The sequence below is a fragment of the Triticum dicoccoides genome, chromosome 2B, assembly GCF_002162155.2.
Source record: "Triticum dicoccoides isolate Atlit2015 ecotype Zavitan chromosome 2B, WEW_v2.0, whole genome shotgun sequence".
Taxonomy (NCBI): domain Eukaryota; kingdom Viridiplantae; phylum Streptophyta; class Magnoliopsida; order Poales; family Poaceae; genus Triticum; species Triticum dicoccoides.
In genome coordinates this window covers 771,658,416-771,681,951 of record NC_041383.1, presented here as the reverse complement: position 1 = coordinate 771,681,951, position 23,536 = coordinate 771,658,416, and the positions used below count along the sequence as shown (strand labels likewise).

The 23,536-nt window shown below is 43.6% G+C and overlaps 2 protein-coding genes and 1 pseudogene across 2 annotated transcripts; 2 read left to right on the top strand and 1 right to left on the bottom strand.

The window, feature by feature from the left end:
• Positions 1–8,084: 8,084 nt before the first annotated feature.
• LOC119368701 (peroxidase P7-like) lies at positions 8,085–9,377 on the top strand. Its single transcript, XM_037633881.1, has 2 exons — positions 8,085–8,372; positions 8,461–9,377. The coding sequence occupies exons 1-2, from the start codon at positions 8,148–8,150 to the stop codon at positions 9,208–9,210; spliced, it is 975 nt and encodes a 324-aa protein (XP_037489778.1). The 5' UTR covers positions 8,085–8,147; the 3' UTR covers positions 9,211–9,377.
• A 5,203-nt stretch (positions 9,378–14,580) lies between these two features.
• LOC119368700 lies at positions 14,581–15,218 on the bottom strand (annotated as a pseudogene).
• Positions 15,219–20,883: 5,665 nt separating this feature from the next.
• Positions 20,884–22,176, top strand: LOC119368699 (peroxidase P7-like). Its single transcript, XM_037633879.1, has 2 exons — positions 20,884–21,171; positions 21,260–22,176. Exons 1-2 carry the CDS (start codon positions 20,947–20,949, stop codon positions 22,007–22,009), a joined length of 975 nt encoding a protein of 324 aa, XP_037489776.1. The 5' UTR covers positions 20,884–20,946; the 3' UTR covers positions 22,010–22,176.
• Positions 22,177–23,536: the final 1,360 nt, after the last annotated feature.

The following is a 23,536-nucleotide window of genomic DNA, read 5'->3' as shown; positions in this document are numbered from 1 at the left end:
GATGCCACTGTGATCGACTACGTCAACGACGACCCTCCTTCTTGTCTGAGCAACCGGGCAAGCCCCCCCTTTGATCATCCCGATATCACCTATTCTATTCTCTCATGCTTGCATTAGATTTTGCTACTGTTATTGATTGCTCATATTCTGATGCATAGCCTGCTTTTGTACCTGATGTTGTACCCTACCTACTTATCTTAAACTGCTTAATATAGGTTGGCTAGTGATCCATCAGTGACCCCCACCTTGTCCTTGTTGCCCCTGCTTCATCATCGACGACTCGATCAGCATGATCGATGACTAGGGCCCGACACCTCACATCACATCACGCCCCTTTTGTTGCTCGACTCTGCAGAGTTACAATCGAGTGCCGAGGGTGATCCCTCATAACGCACTACTGATGATAATTCTGTAGTGTAGTTATTCGGTCGTGGTCATCGAGGGTGATTTCCTCTTTCACCATTCTTGATGCGGCTCTGTCGTTCAACACCTCAAGTGTGAACCTCGAGGGTGGTCCCTCTTACGTTCTCCTTGATGGTTACATCGAGTGGAATCCTCCGTGGGTGATTCCTCGGGTTTTCCCCTTGATGTTTAGACACACGGTTACGATTGACTTTACTTGAGACCTTTGGTGAAAGTCGGGCAGGCCGGGAGAGCACCCGCAAGATGGTTACATGGCACGGCCGGGCATTCTAGGCCCTTGTCGTAAGTCCACGAGACGGGGCGACGGGGCCACTTTGGATCGTGAGTCTCTGCTCGTCTCCGCAAGTTAACAATACACTATGGTTTGGTTATTTGTTCTGAGTTGGCCTCTCGCCTTTATGCACCAACCACCACGCAAGAATAGTTATGGGCCTCGGCGTCGTGGTATCAGCCGAAGCTTTGTCAGACGTCCAGTTTAGCAGTGCGGCACGGCTGGGACGACACCATCCATGTAGAGGTGGAGCCTTGACCCGCCCTGCACGCAATGACCTGGAGTGCAACGGGCGATGGGCCCAAATCCCGGAGTGCTTAGGAGGTAGACCGGCGGGGACCTCTCTGCTGAGCCTAGGTCGGGCTGCGACGTGTTGATCTTCCGAGGCCGGGCATTGACCCCAGAAAGGTGTGTCCAGCTAGAGTGATCAAGCGTGTTGGAAAACGTGGTGCACCCCTGCAGAGAAGATTATCTAATAATAGCCATGTCCACGGTAATGGACGTTCATACTTATATCCTGATCTTATACAACTACAAATGGATACTTGATATATGTGGCTCCGGGATTGCTTTCTCGCAGGGAGTCGAGGAAGGATCTCTGGGCATTAATGTTACAACATGTTTGTTAAATATTAAACTGCTATTCTTTACTCTTCTACATGCTGCAAGATGCTTGGAGCTGCTTGAAGATGCTAGTCTTCGATAGGCTAGGCCTTCCCCTCTATTATGGCATTCTGCAGTTCAGTCCACAGATTCAACCCTTCCATTTGATACCAATGCATACTTAGTATAGATCTGATGCTTGCGAATACTTTGGATGAGTACTCACGGTTTCTTTGCTCCCCCTTTTCCCCCTTATTTCTTCTTTCCGGTTGATGCAACCATATGGTGGATCCCTGGAGCCAGATGCCACCGCCGACGGATTCTGCTATGTGGAGACCGCCGACGACCAGGAGTAGTTAGGAGATCCCAGGCAGGAGGCCTTGCCTCTTCGATCGTATTGCTTTTGTGCTAGCCTTCTTAAGGCATCCTTGTTTAACTTATGTCTGTACTCAGATATTGTTGCTTCCGCTGACTCTGGTGTATCAAGCTTGTATTCGAGCCCTCGAGGCCCCTGGCTTGTAATATAAAGCTTCTATTTCTTTTATTTGTGTTTAGAGTTGTGTTGTGATATCTTCCCGTGAGTCCCTGATCTTAATCGTACACATTTGCGTGTATGATTAGTTACTATCGAGTGCCGAGGGTGATCCCTCATAACGCACTCCTGATGATAATTTTGTAGTGTAGCTATTCGGTCGTAATAATCGAGGGTGATTTCCTCTTTCACCATTCCCTATGCGGCTCTATCGTTCAACACCTCAAGTGTGAACCTCGAGGGTGGTCCCTCTTACGTTCTCCTTGATGGTGACATCGAGTGGAATCCTCCATGGGTGATTCCTCGGGTTTTCCCCTTGATGTTTAGACACACGGTTACAATTGACTTTACTTGAGACCTTTGGTGAAAGTCCGGCGGGCCCGGAGAGCACCCGCAAGATGGTTACGTGGCACGGCCGGGCATTCTAGGCCCTTCTCGTAAGTCCACGAGACGGAGCGACAGGGCCACTTTCGATCGTGAGTCTCTGCTCGTCTCCGCAAGCTAATAATACACTATGGTTAGGGTATTTGTTCTGAGTTGGCCTCTCTCCTTTACGCACCAACCACCACGCAAGAATAGTTATGGGCCTCGGCGTTGTGGTATCAGCCGAAGCTTTGTCAGACATCCAGTTCAGCAGTGCGGCACGGCTGGGCCGACACCATCCATGTAGAGGTGGAGCCTAGACCCGCCCTGCACGCAACGACCTGGAGTGCAACGGGCGATGGGCCTAGACCCCGGAGTGTTTAGGACATACTCCCTCCGTTCCAAAATAGATGACTCAACTTTATACTAACTTTAGTACAAAGTTGGGTCATCTATTTTGGAACGGAGGGAGTAGATCGGTGGGGACCTCTCTGCTCAGCCTAGGTCGGGCTGCGACGTGTTGATCTTCCGAGGCCGGGCATTGACCCCAGAAAGGTGTGTCCGGCCAGAGTGATCGAGCGTGTTGGAAAACGTGGTGCACCCCTGCAGGGAAGATTATCTATTAATAGCCGTGTCCACGGTAACGGACGTTTGGACTTATATCCTGATCTTATACAACTACAAATGGATACTTGATATATGTGGCTCCGGGATTGCTTTCTCGCAGGGAGTCGAGGAAGGATCTCTGGGCATTAATGTTACAACATGTTTGTTAAATATTAAACTGCTATTCTTTACTCTTCTACATGCTGCAAGATACTTGGAGCTGCTTGAAGATGCTAGTCTTTGATAGGCTAGGCCTTCCCCTCTATTCTGGCATTCTGTAGTTCAGTCCACAGATTCAACCCTTCCATTTGATACCAATGCATACTTAGTATAGATCTGATGCTTGCGAGTACTTTGGATGAGTACTCACAGTTGCTTGCCTCCCCCTTTTCCCCCTTCTTTCTTCTTTCCCGTTGATGCAACCAGATGGTGGATCCCTGGAGCCAGATGCCACCACCGACGGATTCTGCTACATGGAGACCGCCGACGACCAGGAGTAGTTAGGAGGTCCCGGGCAGGAGGCCTTGCCTCTTCAATCGTATTGCTTTTGTGCTAGCCTTCTTAAGGCATCCTTGTTTAACTTATGTCTGTACTCAGATATTGTTGCTTCCGCTGACTCTGGTGTATCAAGCTTGTATTCGAGCCCTCGAGGCCCCTGGCTTGTAATATAAAGCTTCTATTTCTTTTATTTGTGTTTAGAGTTGTGTTGTGATATCTTCCCGTGAGTCCCTGATCTTGATCGTACACATTTGCGTGTATGATTAGTGTACGATTGAATCGGGGGCCTCACAGTAGAATAACTTAAATTTTCTTTGAACTACACATAGATGTACTCTTTCGGTGAACTATATAAGGAACACCTTGTTGATTTGCGACATAAGATTTGATATTCCATAGCTTTTGAACTACACATAGATGTACACTTTCGATGTGCTCTTTCGGTGAACTACACATAGATGGGTCCACTTAAGGTCCCTTTGCAGCAACCCATATGGTTTTGGGGTACTGCTCAGGCTTCCAGTAAGAATCATCAACATTCATTTTCTCGAACCCAACACCCTCTTTCCTAGGGTTTCAGGTCAGAATCTGCTTTTTGAGGACATCACATAGTGTCTGATGCCCTTTGAGACTTTTGTACATCCCAGTCTCAAGCAATGTCTTCAAACTAGCATTTTCATCAGCAAAAGTAGTGGTATCCTTAGCAGAGGGGTTAATTACCACATCAACAGTTGAAGATATTGTGACAGTAGTAGCAGTAGAACATTTAGCAACAGAAGTAGCGTTATCACGCTCAAGGCATTTTAGACATGGTGGTTCAAATCCTTCCTGAGCGGGACTGATCTGTTGAGCGTGAAGTGACTCATTCTCTTTTTGAAGATCTTCATGAACTGCTCTCAATTTCTCAAGTTCTTGCTTCCTTTGAAGATAATCATAGGAAAGTTTTTCATGAGTTGTTGAGAGCGTTTCATGATGACTTTCAAGTTCCTCGTACTTAACATGAAGATTTTTGATGTCTTCAATTAAGGACTGAGATCGGGTCATTTCCGCATCCAACAGGTCATCGCTTTTGTCTAACAGTTTTTGAATATGTTCCATAGCTTTCTATTGTTCAGTTGCAATTTTAGAAAGTGTTTTGTAGCTAGGTTTGGATTCACAATCAAAGTCATCTTCACTTGATGTTTGAAAGTAAGCATCGTGTGAGTTTACCTTGGCACCACGTGCCATGAAGCAGTAGGTGGGGGCAGAGTCATCCTTGTTATTATCATCAGCGTTGGTGACGGAGCCATTGTCTTCAGCGTTGAAGATGGACTTGGCAACGTAGGTTGTGGCTAAAGCCAGACTTGCAACGCCAGAGTCGGACTCCTACTCAGATTCCACCTCTGCCTCCTCAGAAGTAGACTCCTCCTCTGAATACATCTCTTTGCCAACAAAAGCACGAGCCTTGCCATATGAGCTCTTCTTATGTGATGAAGACTTGGAAGAAGACTTTGAGGATTTCTTCTTCTTCTTCTTGTCATCAGAATCATATTCCTTGCTCTTCTTCTTCTTGTTGTTCTCATTGTCCCACTGAGGACACTCAGAGATGTAGTGACCAGGTTTTTTGCACTTGTGGCATGTTCTCTTCTTGTGGTCATGAGTAGAAGCTTCATCATTTCTCAAGCTGGATCTTGAAGATTTTCTGAAGCCTTTCTTCTTGGTGAATTTCTGGAACTTCTTCACAAGCGTAGCAAGCTCCTTTCCAATGTCTTCAGGATCTCCAGAACTGCTGTCAGATTCTTCTTCAGATGAGGAAACAACCTTTGCCTTCAAAGCGTGAGTTCAGCCATAGTTGGGACCATAGATGTCTCTTTTCTCATATAGCTGAAACTCATGTGTGTTGAGCCTCTCAAGTATGTCAGGCGGATCGAGTGTCTTGAAGTCAGAGCGTTCTTGAATCATCAGGGCTAGGGTGTCAAATGAGCTGTCAAGTGATCTCATGAGTGTCTTGATGATTTCATGCTTCGTGATCTCAGTGGCACCGAGAGCATGAAGCTCATTTGTGATATCAGTGAGGCGATCAAATGTGAGCTGGACGTTCTCATTGTCGTGTCTCTTGAAGCGGTTGAAGAGGTTGCGAAGAACACTAATCCTTGAGTCTCTCTGGGTTGAGACACCTTCATTGACCTTGGAGAGCCAGTCCCAGACTAGCGTTGACGTTTCCAGAGCACTCACATGGACATATTGTCTTTTGGTCAGATGACCACAGATGATGTTCTTGGCGGTAGAATCCAGTTGAATGAACTTCTCGACATCAGCAGGGGTGACACCTTCACCAGTCTTGGGAACACCATTCTTGACGACATACCATAGATCGATATCAATGGCTTCAAGATGCATGCGCATCTTATTCTTCCAGTAGGGGTAATCAGTGCCATCAAAGACAGGGCACGCAGCGGAGACTTTGATTATCCCTGCAGTCGACATAGCTAAAACTCCAGGTGGTTAAACCGAATCACATAGAACAAGGGAGTACCTTGCTCTGATACCAATTGAAAGTGCTAGTTATCGACTAGAGGGGGGTGAATAGGCTATTTTTATGAAAGTCTTCAAAACATGGGAGTTATGAAGACAAACAATAGAAATGAACCTATTGATATGCAGCAGAAGGTAGACTACACTAGACAAACCATAGTCAAGAATACAATGAAGTGAAAGCACGAAGACTAATAGCAGCTAGGTAGTATGGATCAAGATGGAAGATGGTATGAAGCCAAACAACAATAGTCGTCACACAGTGAAGTCAAACAGATAAGGCAAGCAAGCAAATGACTTCACGAAGACAAACCGTAAATAAGTGAGGGAAGAGATAGAACTAGTTGCTTGGAGAGGACAAGGATTTGATATATTTCTCTACAAATTTGATCAAACTTAAAAGTATTTGACTTTTAATAAATTTAATACACCTTAGATGTGAAACAAAGTGAGTAATGTTTCTAAGAAACCCAACAACACCAATGGCGCTGCAAAGCGCACCAACCCTTCTAGTATATAGTATTATTGCTAGGGCCATCGACAAAATATACATCAATTTGATTATTACGTGTGTGAATCTTCTCCAAATGATAGCGTCCAACGGGCTAAGGTTGAGTCATGCATGCATATGAAAGTATGAGCTAGAATATAGTGAAATTATGAAGAAGTAAAAAAACTATTTAAGAAATATGGTACATACATGCACCAATTTTCTGGACCTGAACTCCAATTTTGAATCACATCAAAGTGGTTAACAATTAGTTTTGCAAATGTTGACGCTCAAAAGTGGCAAGAGAAACAGAACAGGAAGGAACACAAACAGTGGCCAAATTAACAGTCGGATGCCACCATTGGATAGCCCTATAATATTAGAATGGATATAAAAATATTAAGGGCCACTCAAATTAGAGGTTAGACCCGAAAGTTATGAGAAGTTCAAAGGGGTTTCTGTTGACACCAAAATTTGGTTTGCATGCTTCGATTCTCAATATGACCTCAAATGAAGAAGTGCTCGGCACGGAAGTTGTTCGAATCGTCAACATGAATGCTTTATTTTTTTTACTTTTAATCGTCTCAATCTAAGATTCTATGCTATTTCTAGTGCCAAAATAGTGTGGTGCAGAAAAGTTACCCCAGAACCTCTGGACTTAACATGAACATTAAAACATTATGCGAGAAATTTTGTCCTGGAACCTCTGGGATACCTCCATGTTTAACATGAGCATTGCAAGTCTGCATGAAGATTGCCTCAGAACGTTCGGGGACTTCTGGGGCTGGAGCCTCCGCGCGCTAGCTCGGAGCTTCTGAACGTATTAATCCGAAATATGACAGATTTAATGATTTGGACAGAAATCTAAGTTGTTTTTTTGTAAGAAGACTATCCGTCTCATAAATAGATGAGATGTGACAACTTATTGAACAACACACAATCGTCAAACCGATCCATCATTTAGCTTTTACCTTTCTCCCTCATTTTATCCTTCCTCGTTCTTCGTTGTTTTTCGTGTTTGATGACAGCGAACCTCAAGGCCTTAGGGCGGTAAGGCAGACCTAGGGCAGCCCATAGCCACCGTGCGTCTTGGGGCGCTTCTTATCTTGCTGCAGCCGGGGCGGCAGTGTGACGTGTTCGTGTGTAAAGAGCAAATTCTTAAGTTCTCGATATCTTTCATAAATATTTCAAATATACAAGGCTGGGTGTAAGGTGTGCATACATACCAGGCTTCCAGTTCCAGCGGGGTGTATTTAAAGGATGTTTTCTGGAACCGTGACAAAATCGTCTGCTAACTCGTACTACTCGCCTTTTGAACTAGCCAAAACAGCCCAAGTGGACAGCATGCATCTTTGTGTTTCTACAGCGCGAGTTTCAACGGTTTGTGATATGTCCCAACACCCTTTGAATTCAGCGAACGATTTGATTCTCGGCGTGGACAATTGCACCATCCAAGCAAGCAACCGTGTCGACGGGATCACGTCCATAATTTTATGTAATTCAAGCTAGGTACGTGTATTAGTTAGCATGTCAATTCCCTGCGCTTTTGTTTCTCTTCGTACGTCCTGCCCTGACCCCGTCAAGGTTCCGGCCAAGATGCACGAGCACGAGGCGGCACCGCGGCAGACAGACCAGAGACCTTGTCAGTCGAGCAGAGCGTTCGCACACTCGCACGCGCGAGGAAGACGGCAGCCCAAACCGAAGTCTATATAAGCAGATGCTTACTACTGGATCATCCATTGCAACCTAGCTAGCAATAGCATTAAGCTATAAGCATCTCGCTCTCTCCTTGCCGGCTTTTTCTGCACCGTGCAGCGATCGCTCTCATCATCAGTCAACCTCTAGGCATGGCGTCCTCCAGCGTCGTCCCTTCTTGCGTTGCACTTGCGCTGCTCCTCTTGGTTGCTCTCGCTGCCACCGCCAATGGCGACGAGCTCTCCGCGGGTTACTACGAGAAGACGTGCCCCAACGTGCAGCGCGTCGTGCGGTCAGTGATGGCGAGCAGCGTCGCCGCCCAGCCGAGGATGGCACCCGCCGTCCTCCGCCTCTTCTTCCACGACTGCTTCATCAACGTATCTACGCATCTTTACTTCTATATTCCGTCTATTCTTACATATACTATATGGTTCCATTTGCTAATACTCTTATATGGCGTGACAGGGATGTGATGCTTCTGTTCTCCTGGAAGCAACCCCCTTCTCCCCCAGCGAGAAGGATGTAGAGCCGAACGCCTCCCTCACCGGCTACACCGTCATCGACGACATCAAGTCCGCCCTCGAGCACGACTGCCCGGCAACCGTCTCCTGCGCTGATGTTATCGCCCTGGCGTCCCGCGACGCTGTCGCCCTGCTCGGAGGCCCCACCTGGAGCGTGCCCCTCGGCCGCAAGGACTCGCGCTTCGCGGCCGACCCAGAGTCCACCAAGAAGGGCCTCCCCAGCCCGCGCGACAACCTCGGCGAGCTCGTCACCATGTTTTCAAGGCTCAACCTCGACGCGCGTGATATGACCGCGCTCTCCGGTGCACACACCGTCGGGATGGCCAACTGCCTGCACTACAGCGACCGCGTCTACGGCACCAACCGCGATGAGGAGATCGACCCATCCTTCGCACAGACCATGCAGCAGATGTGCCAGGGTCCTTCTGGTAAAGCGTCGTTTGACGTGCAGACTCCGATGAGGTTCGACAACGCTTACTACCGGAACCTTATCGCGCGGCGCGGTCTCCTCACCTCCGACCAGACTCTCTACGGCGGTGGAGGTTTGCAGGACAATCTCGTGGAGATGTACAGCACCGACGGTGAGGCGTTCGCGAGGGACTTCGCCAAGGCCATGGTGAAGATGGGAAACGTACCTCCGCCCAAAGGAATGCCCGTGGAGGTGAGGCTCAAGTGCTCCATGCCCAACTATTGATTGATTGGTTGATCCCAAGTGCGTCATGCAACCCGGCCCGTTTTTATTGATTCAATTATTAGATGTGCAAGTTGTAACAGTTCTCGTGTTCAATTTTTTGCCCATATATATCATGTCGTCTCAACAGAATGTTTGACAAAATGTTCCCTTACATGAGTGTGTAATAAATGGTGTTTCTCGAGTTTATTTTAATGGGAAATATATAATGAGCTCGCATTCAGTTGTTATATAATGAGCTCGCATTTGATTGTCAGTGACGCTTCAACATGCCTAAACGGCTATTATGTCGAATTGTTGATAACATGGAATTGTTGATAACATGGAATCTAATGGACCGTTCTTCAAGCAACGGAGGAATGCCGCCGGTCTGCTGGGCTTTTTTTTTTTCAGAAGGTGACCGTGACACTAACACTTCAGATGATTGCATATGACACTCCTGCAGATATGACACATGGATATCTTTGAAAGATATAACCATAAAGTGCACAAAAGTGTTCGTCGATGTTGCAGTTAGGGTTCATGGAGCTCAGTATTTATGAGCACCCAATGCCGATGAAAGAGTCTTTTAGAAATTAATGGGTGAAGTAAGAGGGTGACCTCGGATGCTTGGGAGCGTTGACTTTATGCATTGGAGGTGGAATAATTGCCTGGTAGAATGACACGGGCAATTCATCGGGTTTTCATGATTCAACTATTATCTTGTAAGTTGTTACATCCGACGATTTTTGGATTTCGCATTGCTACTTTGACTTGCCTGAATCTCACAATGACATCAATGCTTGCATATATCTCATTGGAAACATGTGGTACTACTCCAGGATACAACTACAAGGTGAATGGCTATGATTTTGACCAAGGATACTACCTAGTCGATGACATCTATCCATCTTGGTCAACATTTATAAAGAAAATTTCTGATCCCCAAACATAATCATTTTTGCAAAGATGTAAGAAGTAGCAAGGAAGGACATTGCTAGGGCATTTGGAATTGTGCAAAGTAGGTTCGCAATTGTCCAGTGTCCTGCTTATTTCTGGAATAAAATTGCCTTGGCAAGGATCATGATATTTTGTGTGATCCTACATGACATGGTCATTGCAGATGAGACGGATACATAGGTGGCCAAAAAGTAGGACAATGTTGGCATAACTATCAAGCCTCGTATGCCACACAAACAGCATGGGTGATAGTGTATTTACATTTCTTTAGTTCATTAACTTTTACTTGGAAAAATTCATTCATTGGATTATTTGTTTCATTCAGATTGTTTATTGTATTCAAGTGAAAAACGGTTTGTAATAACATTGTTGAATTGTTTGATTTTGATGTCAAATTGAACTAGTTCATGTACAATTTTGCTGCTTCTTTTCTTGCAGGGATGTTACAGTTTCGATTGTCCTCTGTAGAAGCTGGAAAGGAAACACTGCTCGATTCTGTCGCTTCGATCAGAAGATTTGAGGGCCACGATCAGTTATTTTGGTCCCACGATCTTGTTCCGGCCAAAGTGTTCTCCGATTCTGCCCATCAAAGCAGCGAAGGGAGCAACGGGCAGAGCTTAACCGTGAACAACTCGAAGCAATAGTACTCCGGAAGAATCTGAAACGAACAGACAGTTTGGAATTGGAGGGCAATGTAAACCCCTTTCTCAAGCAGGGCACTGTAAACTCAAGCTGGGAAATTTCACCATCATCATCGAGTGATACATACTAGGGAGTATTTACAATCAGGAGGGAACTAACCAGCCAAGTGACACGGCACGGTTGTTGCTACTTGCTAGAGGTTTCTAACAGAGGCTAGAACTAGAAGAAGCTAGGTGGTAGTACTAATTGGGACCCCAGCAGCTGAGGTACATCACCGTCCTCAGCCCCTCCTCGGCCTTCTCCGCTCGCCGCCTCTCCGCCGCCGGCGGAAGCTGCTTGGCGCCCTGCGAGACGCTGCCACTAACGTTGGCCTTGGCCTTGGCTGCTCGGTGGAGGGCGCCCACGCTCATCGCCACCATCCACGGTCCCGGTATAGTGGTTGTCCTGCCAAGTGTCACACGTATGGCAGAAAGCGATTTTGCCCTGACGTTTTTTTATGACAAGTTTTTTTTAACAACGCAAGCGCTCATATATACGTGCATACACTTATCCCTATGAATGCACACACGCACACCCGTCTCGTCGTCGACGAGAACATCTCCTCCCACTGAAAGCGTATCGCTGGAAATCCTGAAATAAATCCCGAAATAATGCGAGCACCAAGACTTGAACCCTGATGGGCTGGGATACCACTGTCCACCTAACCATCCAATCACAGGTTGGTTCACAACACGTTTAGTTAGCCAAGGATGACAACGATGAAACATGGCAATTTTCTGTTTGGATGCCAAGTTTTAGTTTTCTTTCGGGTTTTTTTTATGGCAATTTTCATTGTAAAAACGTCAGGGCGAGCGTTGTTACTTAGTGCCACACGTGTGACACTTATCATTTGGATTTTATTTTCTTGATTGATGAGTCGGTCATACCGTCTTGTTTATTTCTGACACAAAGCGGTTTTGTACGTTGCGCCCGGTAAAGAGTGGTATAGATCGCTATGGCAAGATTTATGAGCATAACTGAATTAGCTTTTGCAAAATATGCAGCTAGCTTCGTTTTTCTCATGGTGCATATGAAACAAATTATGAAGTCTGTACAATTTAAGTCATGTGAATTAGCTATAGAGTTTCTTCAGATGAAAGACTTAATTCCACTGTTTATCCACGATGACTAGACGGGGGTATTTACCCAAAACAATCACATTTGAGGCTAGGGTAACATCTTAATATCACATTTATGGCAGCGCACGAGGAACCACCAACTTTGTGCTAGCGAATAACAACGAGCATTGATGGTCCGATAAGGTTGCTAAAACAACATAACTGACAGGACAGATCCATCTGTTGGGGCTAACGTATAGGGTGATTTGCAGTGGCGGATCCTGAGGGGGCTTGGCACCCAATACAAAAATGCAAAAAAGAAGTTATCTAGTGTTAGTTAGTCTAGCCCAATGTCTATTATAGGGTTAAAATGATACACTGGCTATACATGGCATTTTCTATTGTGAGCGATAAGGTTGGCACCTCTATGGACAAGTTCTAGATTCGTCACTGATGGATTGGGGAAGAGTGGAAGAGTGGGTGTATATAACCCATGCCAGGAGGGGCGGGGCGAAATAGTTGGCCGCTGACGTTGCTTAGGAAACCGGGAGCTCGTATAGGCCGCTTGCACCCATCGCTTTCCTCTATCCCTTCTCGTCCTCAGGACACGTGCCACTCCACTGCTGCATTTTCTCATTGGGAGCACGTATTAGTCAAGTACCTGAAAAAAAAATAACATTCAATCACTTTTTTTAGCCACACGGTTGAGATCCAACGGCTTAGGATCAGCCTCGACCTCATGCCGTCTTCATCTTCAACCTCACGCCATCCACCCCATGTACCTCGGTTGGACTGTTTGCCGCCGCCACCCGCGACCGTTCGTGCTCTCGTCATCTCCTCACTGCACGGCCATCCCCGGGCGTCATCCCACCATCGTACTTCCTCCACCCCCGTCCATCCCTCTAAACCTCGTCGGTGAACAATTTTTTTGGTGAATGCGCACACCCCGACCCGCACCCATCAAGTTTTGGACCCGCTCTCGTTGGCTCCTGCTCATCCACTGCTTGGCCCTGTCGTGGATGGCACTCCTCACGCCCTCCAGCCTTTGGCCTTGTCTCAATGGTGATTGGTGGTTGTAAACATTTCAGGTGTATGAGAATTAGCAAACTCATTTTTATTTTTAATTTTCAGAACTGCACCGTTGCAGATCAGAGTTCTTTTTAGAAAATGCAGATCAGATGGAGATGTCGACGCATGCATCACAGGGGCGGCTACGACCTGGGCCGCGGTTAGCCGACAAACTTTTCATGGCCCTGCATCTTGTGCCCACCCAGCTTACGCAAACCACGTCCTGGCTTTGTCTCGCCCGCAGGGAGATAGAAGCATGTCTCGCCTATAGGGACCCTTTAAATAGGCCGGCCCACTACAAAGTTGCATATGTGTTGTTTTTTACTCTACTTTCTATCTTTTAACTTGTATTTGTATTTTAAAAATTCTATACCATTTGGAATGTGCAATTTAAAAAATGTTCAGTGCACAATTAAAAATATTTATACAATGTCATAGTTGTTGATAGCATTCAAAAGAAAATGTTCGTTACATTTAAGAAATTAATGCATATAAAAATGTTATTGAAATATATAAAAAGTGGTTATACAATGTAAAAAAGCATTCATGTAATTATAAAAAAATATTTCATGCCATTCAAAGAAATGGTCGTCACGCTTAGAAAATAATCTTCACGTATTTCACAAAATATGTTTTGAATATATTAAAATTGTTTATACAAGTTAAAAGAATGTTCGTGTAATTTTAAAAGGTGCTTCATACCATTTGAAGTTTTTATAAGTATTTGATTAGGATATCAGAAAATTGAAATTATGCTTTTTCATATTATTGATGACGGCATAACGAAATTACAAAATGTTTCGACTATGAAAAACGATCTGGATTGTGAAAGATTTATGAACTTTGGAATGTGCAAGAGATTTAAAACGAAATATTCTAGACAATGAAATATTTCCGAATGTTGGAGAGGACAATTTTCACAGTGACGAATTATGAACAATGAAACTTTCGACCTTTGAATGGTGTAGATATTCTGATATGAAAGTATATACATTTTATTCGATGCGGTTAAACAGATCGTGAGCTCATGTGAGCTCGGGTGAACAGTAAAATAAATACAAAATAAAAAATCTGCAAAATTACTATTTTTATATGAAACATTGACAAAATTTGGACCATTGATTTTCTTTATGCTAGTCTTCCATGAATGTCATCCCATAATGAAACTTTGAAAGCAATCAAAACATTTGTTAATGTTTGCTGCAAAAATTCTGATTTTTATTTTATTTTTATTTTATTGTTCACTCGAGCTCATGTGAGCTCGAGCTTTGTAAAGCACTTTTGCATTTTATTTTATTTTTCTAAGAACAATTACTATTGTTCCCACACAATACTTAAGGTATAAAGGTGAAATTGCCATATTAAGTTAACTATTTGTCTTCTCTTTATGGCTCTCAATAATATCTCATCAAATGATCATCCACCATCCATGGCAACTTTGTAACACAACATATCTCCCCACAAACAACATACCATTCAACTTGTACACTTCGAGGACGTCAAGTTTTATAAAAGAATTGTTTTACCTGTGACAATAATGGTACAAATTCCATGGGTGATACATTCGAATTATTACATATTAAAAATATCTAAAGCAGTCTTACTAGGTAAACATTTTGTTTCGAATTCAAATCGGGGTTGGTACAATACAAAGAGGTACGGCCTTCGTTAGTGATAGGCCGAATTTTTCTTCCATATCAATCACATACCTTTCAAGCTCAACAGGGAGACTCCACTTAAATTGATTTAACAACGAAGCGAGGACCAGACGCACCATCCTAATAGCCAATGGCATTCCAGGGCAGATCCGACGTCCAGCACCAAATGGAAGGAGCTCAAATCAGCACCCCTGAAGTCAACTGCTGAACCCAAGAACCTCTCTGGCATAAACTTCTCAGGTTCAGTCCATACATCTTTATCTCGACCTATTGCCCATATGTTGATGAACACGTGTGAATTTTTAGATATTGTGTATCCTACTATTTTCATTGTTCTCTTTGGTTTGCATTGCAACAATAGCGAGCCGGGAGGATGAAGTCGAAAAGTTTCTTTTACGACAGCTTGGACATAGGGCAACCGAACAATATCATCTTCTTCAATGTTTCTTTTGGAGCCAATAATTTCCGCAAGCTCGCTGCAAGCGCTAGACATTGATGATGGGTTTTGGAGAAGCTCGGGCATTGCCCATTCCACTGTGCTAGAGCTTGTGTCACTACCAATAGAGAACAAATCGTAACATGTGAATATAGTGTCACGTCAATAGTCTACTAAATACAGCTATTTAGATACACTAAACAAGCACCACAGAGAGTACAACTTATTATTTTCTGTAGAAGAACTTAAATTTTATTTGAACTACACATAGATGTACTGTTTCGGTGAACTATATAAGGAACACCTTGTTGATTTGCGACATAAGATTTGATATTCATTTCATTGCAGTATTTTTTTACATCATCATTTCATTGTAGTTTCCTGACCCAAAATTCCATTCTTCTAGTGTTGGATGAAGTGCAGTCACGCGAGGGCTATTGTGGAATTGTTGGAAATGCGGTAAAATACAATAAGCCTGGTTTGAAACAAAGGATAGGAATTCTTGATTTTAGATTATTCAGTTCTTATACAGGAAAGTTCCAATGGTGCCCTTTGTAACACATGAGTAACCTGCCATGCATGATTCCTATAAAAAAATGGTGTGCGACTATTCTGTTGGAATTTGAGAGACATAAACATGGGCATATATCCAAATGGTACTTTTGATGTTATCACTGTTAGTGGTTCCTATAGCATCACTAGAATGGATAGTAATACAACGAAATTTCATTAAAATTGTGTCCATGCATAGGAAAATAAGGAAGAAAAATCTGGTACACGCTCGGATCCATATTACTTGTGGCTCAAACATACGTATCTAAATGCATCTGTTTGAGTGACAAGTAATATGGATCCGAGGAAGTAGTACTAGTATCAATAGAAGAAAATTGGACCGTGATTCCCGATGACTTGCTGAAAATTCCGTAACCGGGGATACGACTTATCATGATTAGTTTTATACAGTCTGTAGAGGCTTGTGTACTTTACTCGTGATTCTCTATCGCACCTTCATTCTACTAAACCTCACTAGTGAAATAGCTAGGTAGATCAAGACGTGACTTTTGGGAAGTAGTAACCCTCTCCCAATAGCACTAGTAGCTCTGTAGACGTCACTTTGCTTGTCCACTCCGCACACCAAAAAGTCACTTTGATGGAATATTTTGAATACTGTCAAATGGTATTTTGGAGCTGTAAGAAATTCTGGAAACAATTCCACATGTTCATCTGGATGAATGTTAACATGTGCAAATTCTGATGATGAAATAAGTAACCATATGAGTTACACATAAATGACAAAATCGTGATTTTCGAAAGATGAACAGTGGATCTACTTATTTACTACTTAGATATCGTCATTTTGCAATTTTTGCATAGCTCACATGTTTACTTATTTCATCACCAAATTTTACATGTGTGTAATATCCATCTATATGATCATGTAGAATTCTTTTCAGATTTTTTTTAATTTTGAATATAAATCTTAAACTATTTAAAATAAAGTCCTCCAATGCACCTACATTCCAAAAATCCATTCTCCTCCGCACACTCGATTTTGTCCCAGTACGGTGGCTTTCCTTCCAACCTCAGCTCGTTTTGTTTACTCGAGGCAAAAAAGCGGTTTTGTCCGTTGCGACCAGACCAAACCGGAAGAGATAGATATAGGTCGCTATGTCAAGATTTAATGAGCATAACTAAATTATTTTGCAAAATATGAGGTCAATTTCCATCTAACCTTGTTTTCCTTCATAGTACTTGTGGAAGCGAATTAGGAATTTAAGTCATGTGAATAAGTGAATTAGCTATAGGGTTTCTTCACTTCAAAGGACCTAATCCCACTGCTTGGGAAAACTTCATCTATACAGTAGATCTACAAAAGGAAAGCTCCAATCATGATTTCAAGCTAGACTTCTGAAAGGCCTACTCGGTTTTCTAGGCTTCCCTACTAATATCCTAGTAGAGATTAATTTATAGAGTAGTTTTTTTCTTGAAATAGCAGGATTCCTGTATTTGTTAAAAAGAAAAGTGTTGCACGGTTAATTAGGAAAAACCGAGCGAAAACCAAGTTGCCCGGTTAATTATGGAGAATCGGGCAAAACTATCACAACCGATGAGTGACACACATAAGAAACCCCACGGACACCACTCCAAAGAGGGCATCGGCGAGACAGCACGCATGCTTCATCGTCATCACTCTTCACCTAGAGGCATCAAAGCCATCCCTAAACTCTGAGCAAGCGACTCCGACTTCGCCGTAGGCGATCGTCGACTCAACCCACACCGTAACAGACACATGAAGCTATATGAAGATCTACACCAAAACTCAGCACATGTGCCCAGACAGCTCTACTATTGCTGTTACTGTTACACTTGCTACAAAATCTTTGCTGCCACTGTTACCGTTGCCACTACTGTTACCACTACTATCAAAACTGTCATATTATTTTGCTACTGATCATATTGCTGCAGATAATTAATCTCTAGGTGTGGTTGAATTGACAACTCAGCTGCTAATACTTGCAAATATTATTTGGCTTCCCTTGTGTTGAATCTATAAATTTGGGTTGAATACTCTACCCTCGAAAATTATTGCGATCCCCTATACTTGTGGGTTATCATCCATTTATCTGGGAATCCTTTAACACGGTATGACAGATGAACACAAACAAGATGATGCATTTGTGGTTGCACAAATAGTAGAAATACATATTGTACTATCATATTCATTTGTTTATAGAGCTGAACCTTGGTTGATTTTTAGTATCTTGTGTGCAATACATGCTATCCATCCAGCGTCTTTTTCTTGTCTACCATGGTCAATTTCGATCATCCATTGTCAATCATCCTCTATAACACTAAGCTCCCTTATTTTAAAGTGCTCACAATCAATTGAGGTTTCCAATTGAAACATGGTCACCCAATTTTGACCAGGTCAACAATTTCTCAAAGCTCTCTCATTCAATTCTTTTATACAATACAATATGCTGCCTAATTTTTAAGGTCTCTCACAACTAATTGAGGTCATCAATTTAAAATTGAGTCACTCAATTTTGATTGGGTCAACAATTTCTCAAGGAGATCTTCCATTCAATTATTTTAATTCACTATTTCCCGTAATTTTGAAGCTCTTCAATTCAATTGAGGTATTCAATTATAGCTTTGGTTTAAGATTTTGATTGGGCCAATCATTTTTCAAATCAATCAACAACAACCGCCTATAAAACATATCAATCACACACATCCTCCGACCACCTAGAAAAAAGAAAAAACCAAGCTCCCTAATTTTAAAGCGCTCACAATCAATTGAGGTCTTCATTTGAAATTGGGTCACCCGATTTTGACTGGGTCAACAATTTCTCAAAGCTCTCACATTCAATTCGTTTATACTAACAATATGTTTCCTAATTTAAGGTCTCACAACTAGCTGAGGTCTTCAATTTAAAATTGAGTCACTCAATTTTGGCTGGGTCATTAATTTTTCAAGGAGATCTCCCATTCAATTATTTTTATTCACTATTGTTCCATAATTTTGAAGCTCTTCAATTCAATTGAGGTATTCAATTATGGGTTTGGTAGATTTTGATTGGGCCAATCATTTTTCAAATTAATGAGCAGCAACCGCCTATAAAAACATATCGATTCCACGCACCCTCCTACCACCTAGAAAAAGAAACGCATCATGTGATACTGTAGCACCTATATAGTACATGCAGCTATCGACACAGAAATTCCTAACATAAATATGGGTTTCTTAGCGGATAACACATAATCACATCGAGAAAGGCCCACCAGATCACCAAATTATATAAAAATAAAACACACTCCATCATCTCCCCGCGCCGCCAAACTAAATATTCCATCGATTCCAGAATATAAGGTTATTCGTTTTTTGGAAAGTCAAATTCCTTTAATTTTGACCAAGTTTAGAGCCAAAAAATGTCAACATCCGCAATATTTAACAAAAAAAATGGAAATCCATTTCATGATGAATCTAATAATACCAATTTGGTATTATGGATTTGATATATTTCTCTACAAATTTGATCAAACTTAAAAGTATTTGACTTTTAAAAAATTTAATACACCTTAGATGTGAAACAAAGTGAGTAATGTTTCTAAGAAACCCAACAACACCAATGGCGCTGCAAAGCGCACCAACCCTTCTAGCATATAGTATTATTGCTAGGGCCATCAACAAAATATACATCAATTTGATTATTACGTGTGTGAATCTTCTCCAAATGATAGGTCCAACGGGCTAAGGTTGAGTCATGCATGCATATGAAAGCATGAGCTAGAATATAGTGAAATTATGAAGAAGTAAAAAAAACTATTTAAGAAATATGGTACATACATGCACCAATTTTCTGGATCTGAACTCCAATTTTGAATCACATCAAAGTGGTTAACAATTAGTTTTGCAAATGTTGACGCTCAAAAGTGGCAAGAGAAACAGAACAGGAAGGAACACAAACAGTGGCCAAATTAACAGTCGGATGCCACCATTGGATAGCCCTATAATATTAGAATGGATATAAAACAATTAAGGGCCACTCAAATTAGAGCTTAGACCCGAAAGTTATGACAAGTTCAAAGGGGTTTCTGTCAACACGAATGATTTTTTTGTACTTTTAATCGTCTCAATCTAAGATTCTATGCTATTTCTAGTGCCAAAATAGTGTGGTGCAGAAAAGTTGCCCCAGAACCTCTGGACTTAACATGAACATTGCAACATTATGCGAGAAATTTTGTCCTGGAACCTCTGGGATACCTCCATGTTAACATGAGCATTGCAAGTCTGCATGAAGATTGCCTCAGAACGTTCGGGGACTTCTGGGGCTGGAGCCTCCGCGCGCTGGCTCGGAGCTTCTGAACGTATTAATCCGAAATATGACAGATTTAATGATTTGGACAGAAATCTAAGTTGTTTTTTTGTAAGAAGACTATCCGTCTCATAAATAGATGAGATGTGACAACTTATTGAACAACACACAATCGTCAAACCGATCCATCATTTAGCTTTTACCTTTCTCCCTCATTTTATCGTTCCTCATTCTTCGTTGTTTTTCGTGTTTGATGACAGCGAACCTCAAGGCCTTAGGGCGGTAAGGCAGACCTAGGGCAGCCCATAGCCACCGTGCGTCTTGGGGCGCTTCTTATCTTGCTGCAGCCGGGGCGGCAGTGTGACGTGTTCGTGTGTAAAGAGCAAATTCTTAAGTTCTCGATATCTTTCATAAATATTTCAAATATACAAGGCTGGGTGTAAGGTGTGCATACATACCAGGCTTCCAGTTCCAGCGGGGTGTATTTAAAGGATGTTTTCTGGAACCGTGACAAAATCGTCTGCTAACTCGTACTACTCGCCTTTTGAACTAGCCAAAACAGCCCAAGTGGACAGCATGCATCTTTGTGTTTCTACAGCGCGAGTTTCAACGGTTTGTGATATGTCCCAACACCCTTTGAATTCAGCGAACGATTTGATTCTCGGCGTGGACAATTGCACCATCCAAGCAAGCAACCGTGTCGACGGGATCACGTCCATAATTTTATGTAATTCAAGCTAGGTACGTGTATTAGTTAGCATGTCAATTCCCTGCGCTTTTGTTTCTCTTCGTACGTCCTGCCCTGACCCCGTCAAGGTTCCGGCCAAGATGCACGAGCACGAGGCGGCACCGCGGCAGACAGACCAGAGACCTTGTCAGTCGAGCAGAGCGTTCGCACACTCGCACGCGCGAGGAAGACGGCAGCCCAAACCGAAGTCTATATAAGCAGATGCTTACTACTGGATCATCCATTGCAACCTAGCTAGCAATAGCATTAAGCTATAAGCATCTCGCTCTCTCCTTGCCGGCTTTTTCTGCACCGTGCAGCGATCGCTCTCATCATCAGTCAACCTCTAGGCATGGCGTCCTCCAGCGTCGTCCCTTCTTGCGTTGCACTTGCGCTGCTCCTCTTGGTTGCTCTCGCTGCCACCGCCAATGGCGACGAGCTCTCCGCGGGTTACTACGAGAAGACGTGCCCCAACGTGCAGCGCGTCGTGCGGTCAGTGATGGCGAGCAGCGTCGCCGCCCAGCCGAGGATGGCACCCGCCGTCCTCCGCCTCTTCTTCCACGACTGCTTCATCAACGTATCTACGCATCTCTACTTCTATATTCCGTCTATTCTTACATATACTATATGGTTCCATTTGCTAATACTCTTATATGGCGTGACAGGGATGTGATGCTTCTGTTCTCCTGGAAGCAACCCCCTTCTCCCCCAGCGAGAAGGATGTAGAGCCGAACGCCTCCCTCACCGGCTACACCGTCATCGACGACATCAAGTCCGCCCTCGAGCACGACTGCCCGGCAACCGTCTCCTGCGCTGATGTTATCGCCCTGGCGTCCCGCGACGCCGTCGCCCTGCTCGGAGGCCCCACCTGGAGCGTGCCCCTCGGCCGCAAGGACTCGCGCTTCGCGGCCGACCCAGAGTCCACCAAGAAGGGCCTCCCCAGCCCGCGCGACAACCTCGGCGAGCTCGTCACCATGTTTTCAAGGCTCAACCTCGACGCGCGTGATATGACCGCGCTCTCCGGTGCACACACCGTCGGGATGGCCAACTGCCTGCACTACAGCGACCGCGTCTACGGCACCGACCGCGATGAGGAGATCGACCCATCCTTCGCACAGACCATGCAGCAGATGTGCCAGGGTCCTTCTGGTAAAGCGTCGTTTGACGTGCAGACTCCGATGAGGTTCGACAACGCTTACTACCGGAACCTTATCGCGCGGCGCGGTCTCCTCACCTCCGACCAGACTCTCTACGGCGGTGGAGGTTTGCAGGACAATCTCGTGGAGATGTACAGCACCGACGGTGAGGCGTTCGCGAGGGACTTCGCCAAGGCCATGGTGAAGATGGGAAACGTACCTCCGCCCAAAGGAATGCCCGTGGAGGTGAGGCTCAAGTGCTCCATGCCCAACTATTGATTGATTGGTTGATCCCAAGTGCGTCATGCAACCCGGCCCGTTTTTATTGATTCAATTATTAGATGTGCAAGTTGTAACAGTTCTCGTGTTCAATTTTTTGCCCATATATATCATGTCGTCTCAACAGAATGTTTGACAAAATGTTCCCTTACATGAGTGTGTAATAAATGGTGTTTCTCGAGTTTATTTTAATGGGAAATATATAATGAGCTCGCATTCAGTTGTTATATAATGAGCTCGCATTTGATTGTCAGTGACGCTTCAACATGCCTAAACGGCTATTATGTCGAATTGTTGATAACATGGAATTGTTGATAACATGGAATCTAATGGACCGTTCTTCAAGCAACGGAGGAATGCCGCCGGTCTGCTGGGCTTTTTTTTCCAGAAGGTGACCGTGACACTAACACTTCAGATGATTGCATATCACACTCCTGCAGATATGACACATGGATATCTTTGAAAGATATAACCATAAAGTGCACAAAAGTGTTCGTCGATGTTGCAGTTAGGGTTCATGGAGCGTTGACTTTATGCATTGGAGGTGGAATAATTGCCTGGTAGAATGACACGGGCAATTCATCGGGTTTTCATGATTCAACTATTATCTTGTAAGTTGTTACATCCGACGATTTTTGGATTTCGCATTGCTACTTTGACTTGCCTGAATCTCACAATGACATCAATGCTTGCATATATCTCATTGGAAACATGTGGTACTACTCCAGGATACAACTACAAGGTGAATGGCTATGATTTTGACCAAGGATACTACCTAGTCGATGACATCTATCCATCTTGGTCAACATTTATGAAGAAAATTTCTGATCCCCAAACATAATCATTTTTGCAAAGATGTAAGAAGTAGCAAGGAAGGACATTGCTAGGGCATTTGGAATTGTGCAAAGTAGGTTCGCAATTGTCCAGTGTCCTGCTTATTTCTGGAATAAAATTGCCTTGGCAAGGATCATGATATTTTGTGTGATCCTACATGACATGGTCATTGCAGATGAGACGGATACATAGGTGGCCAAAAAGTAGGACAATGTTGGCATAACTATCAAGCCTCGTATGCCACACAAACAGCATGGGTGATAGTGTATTTACATTTCTTTAGTTCATTAACTTTTACTTGGAAAAATTCATTCATTGGATTATTTGTTTCATTCAGATTGTTTATTGTATTCAAGTGAAAAACGGTTTGTAATAACATTGTTGAATTGTTTGATTTTGATGTCAAATTGAACTAGTTCATGTACAATTTTCCTGCTTCTTTTCTTGCAGGGATGTTACAGTTTCGATTGTCCTCTGTAGAAGCTGGAAAGGAAACACTGCTCGATTCTGTCGCTTCGATCAGAAGATTTGAGGGCCACGATCAGTTATTTTGGTCCCACGATCTTGTTCCGGCCAAAGTGTTCTCCGATTCTGCCCATCAAAGCAGCGAAGGGAGCAACGGGCAGAGCTTAACCGTGAACAACTCGAAGCAATAGTACTCCGGAAGAATCTGAAACGAACAGACAGTTTGGA

Coding starts and splice junctions, on each gene's coding strand:
- LOC119368701 (XM_037633881.1), top strand. CDS start 8,148: ATGGCGTCCTCCAGCGTCGTCCCTTCTTGCGTTGCACTTGCGCTGCTC. Junction 8,373..8,460: donor TCCACGACTGCTTCATCAAC/GTATCTACGCAT, acceptor ATGGCGTGACAG/GGATGTGATGCTTCTGTTCT.
- LOC119368699 (XM_037633879.1), top strand. CDS start 20,947: ATGGCGTCCTCCAGCGTCGTCCCTTCTTGCGTTGCACTTGCGCTGCTC. Junction 21,172..21,259: donor TCCACGACTGCTTCATCAAC/GTATCTACGCAT, acceptor ATGGCGTGACAG/GGATGTGATGCTTCTGTTCT.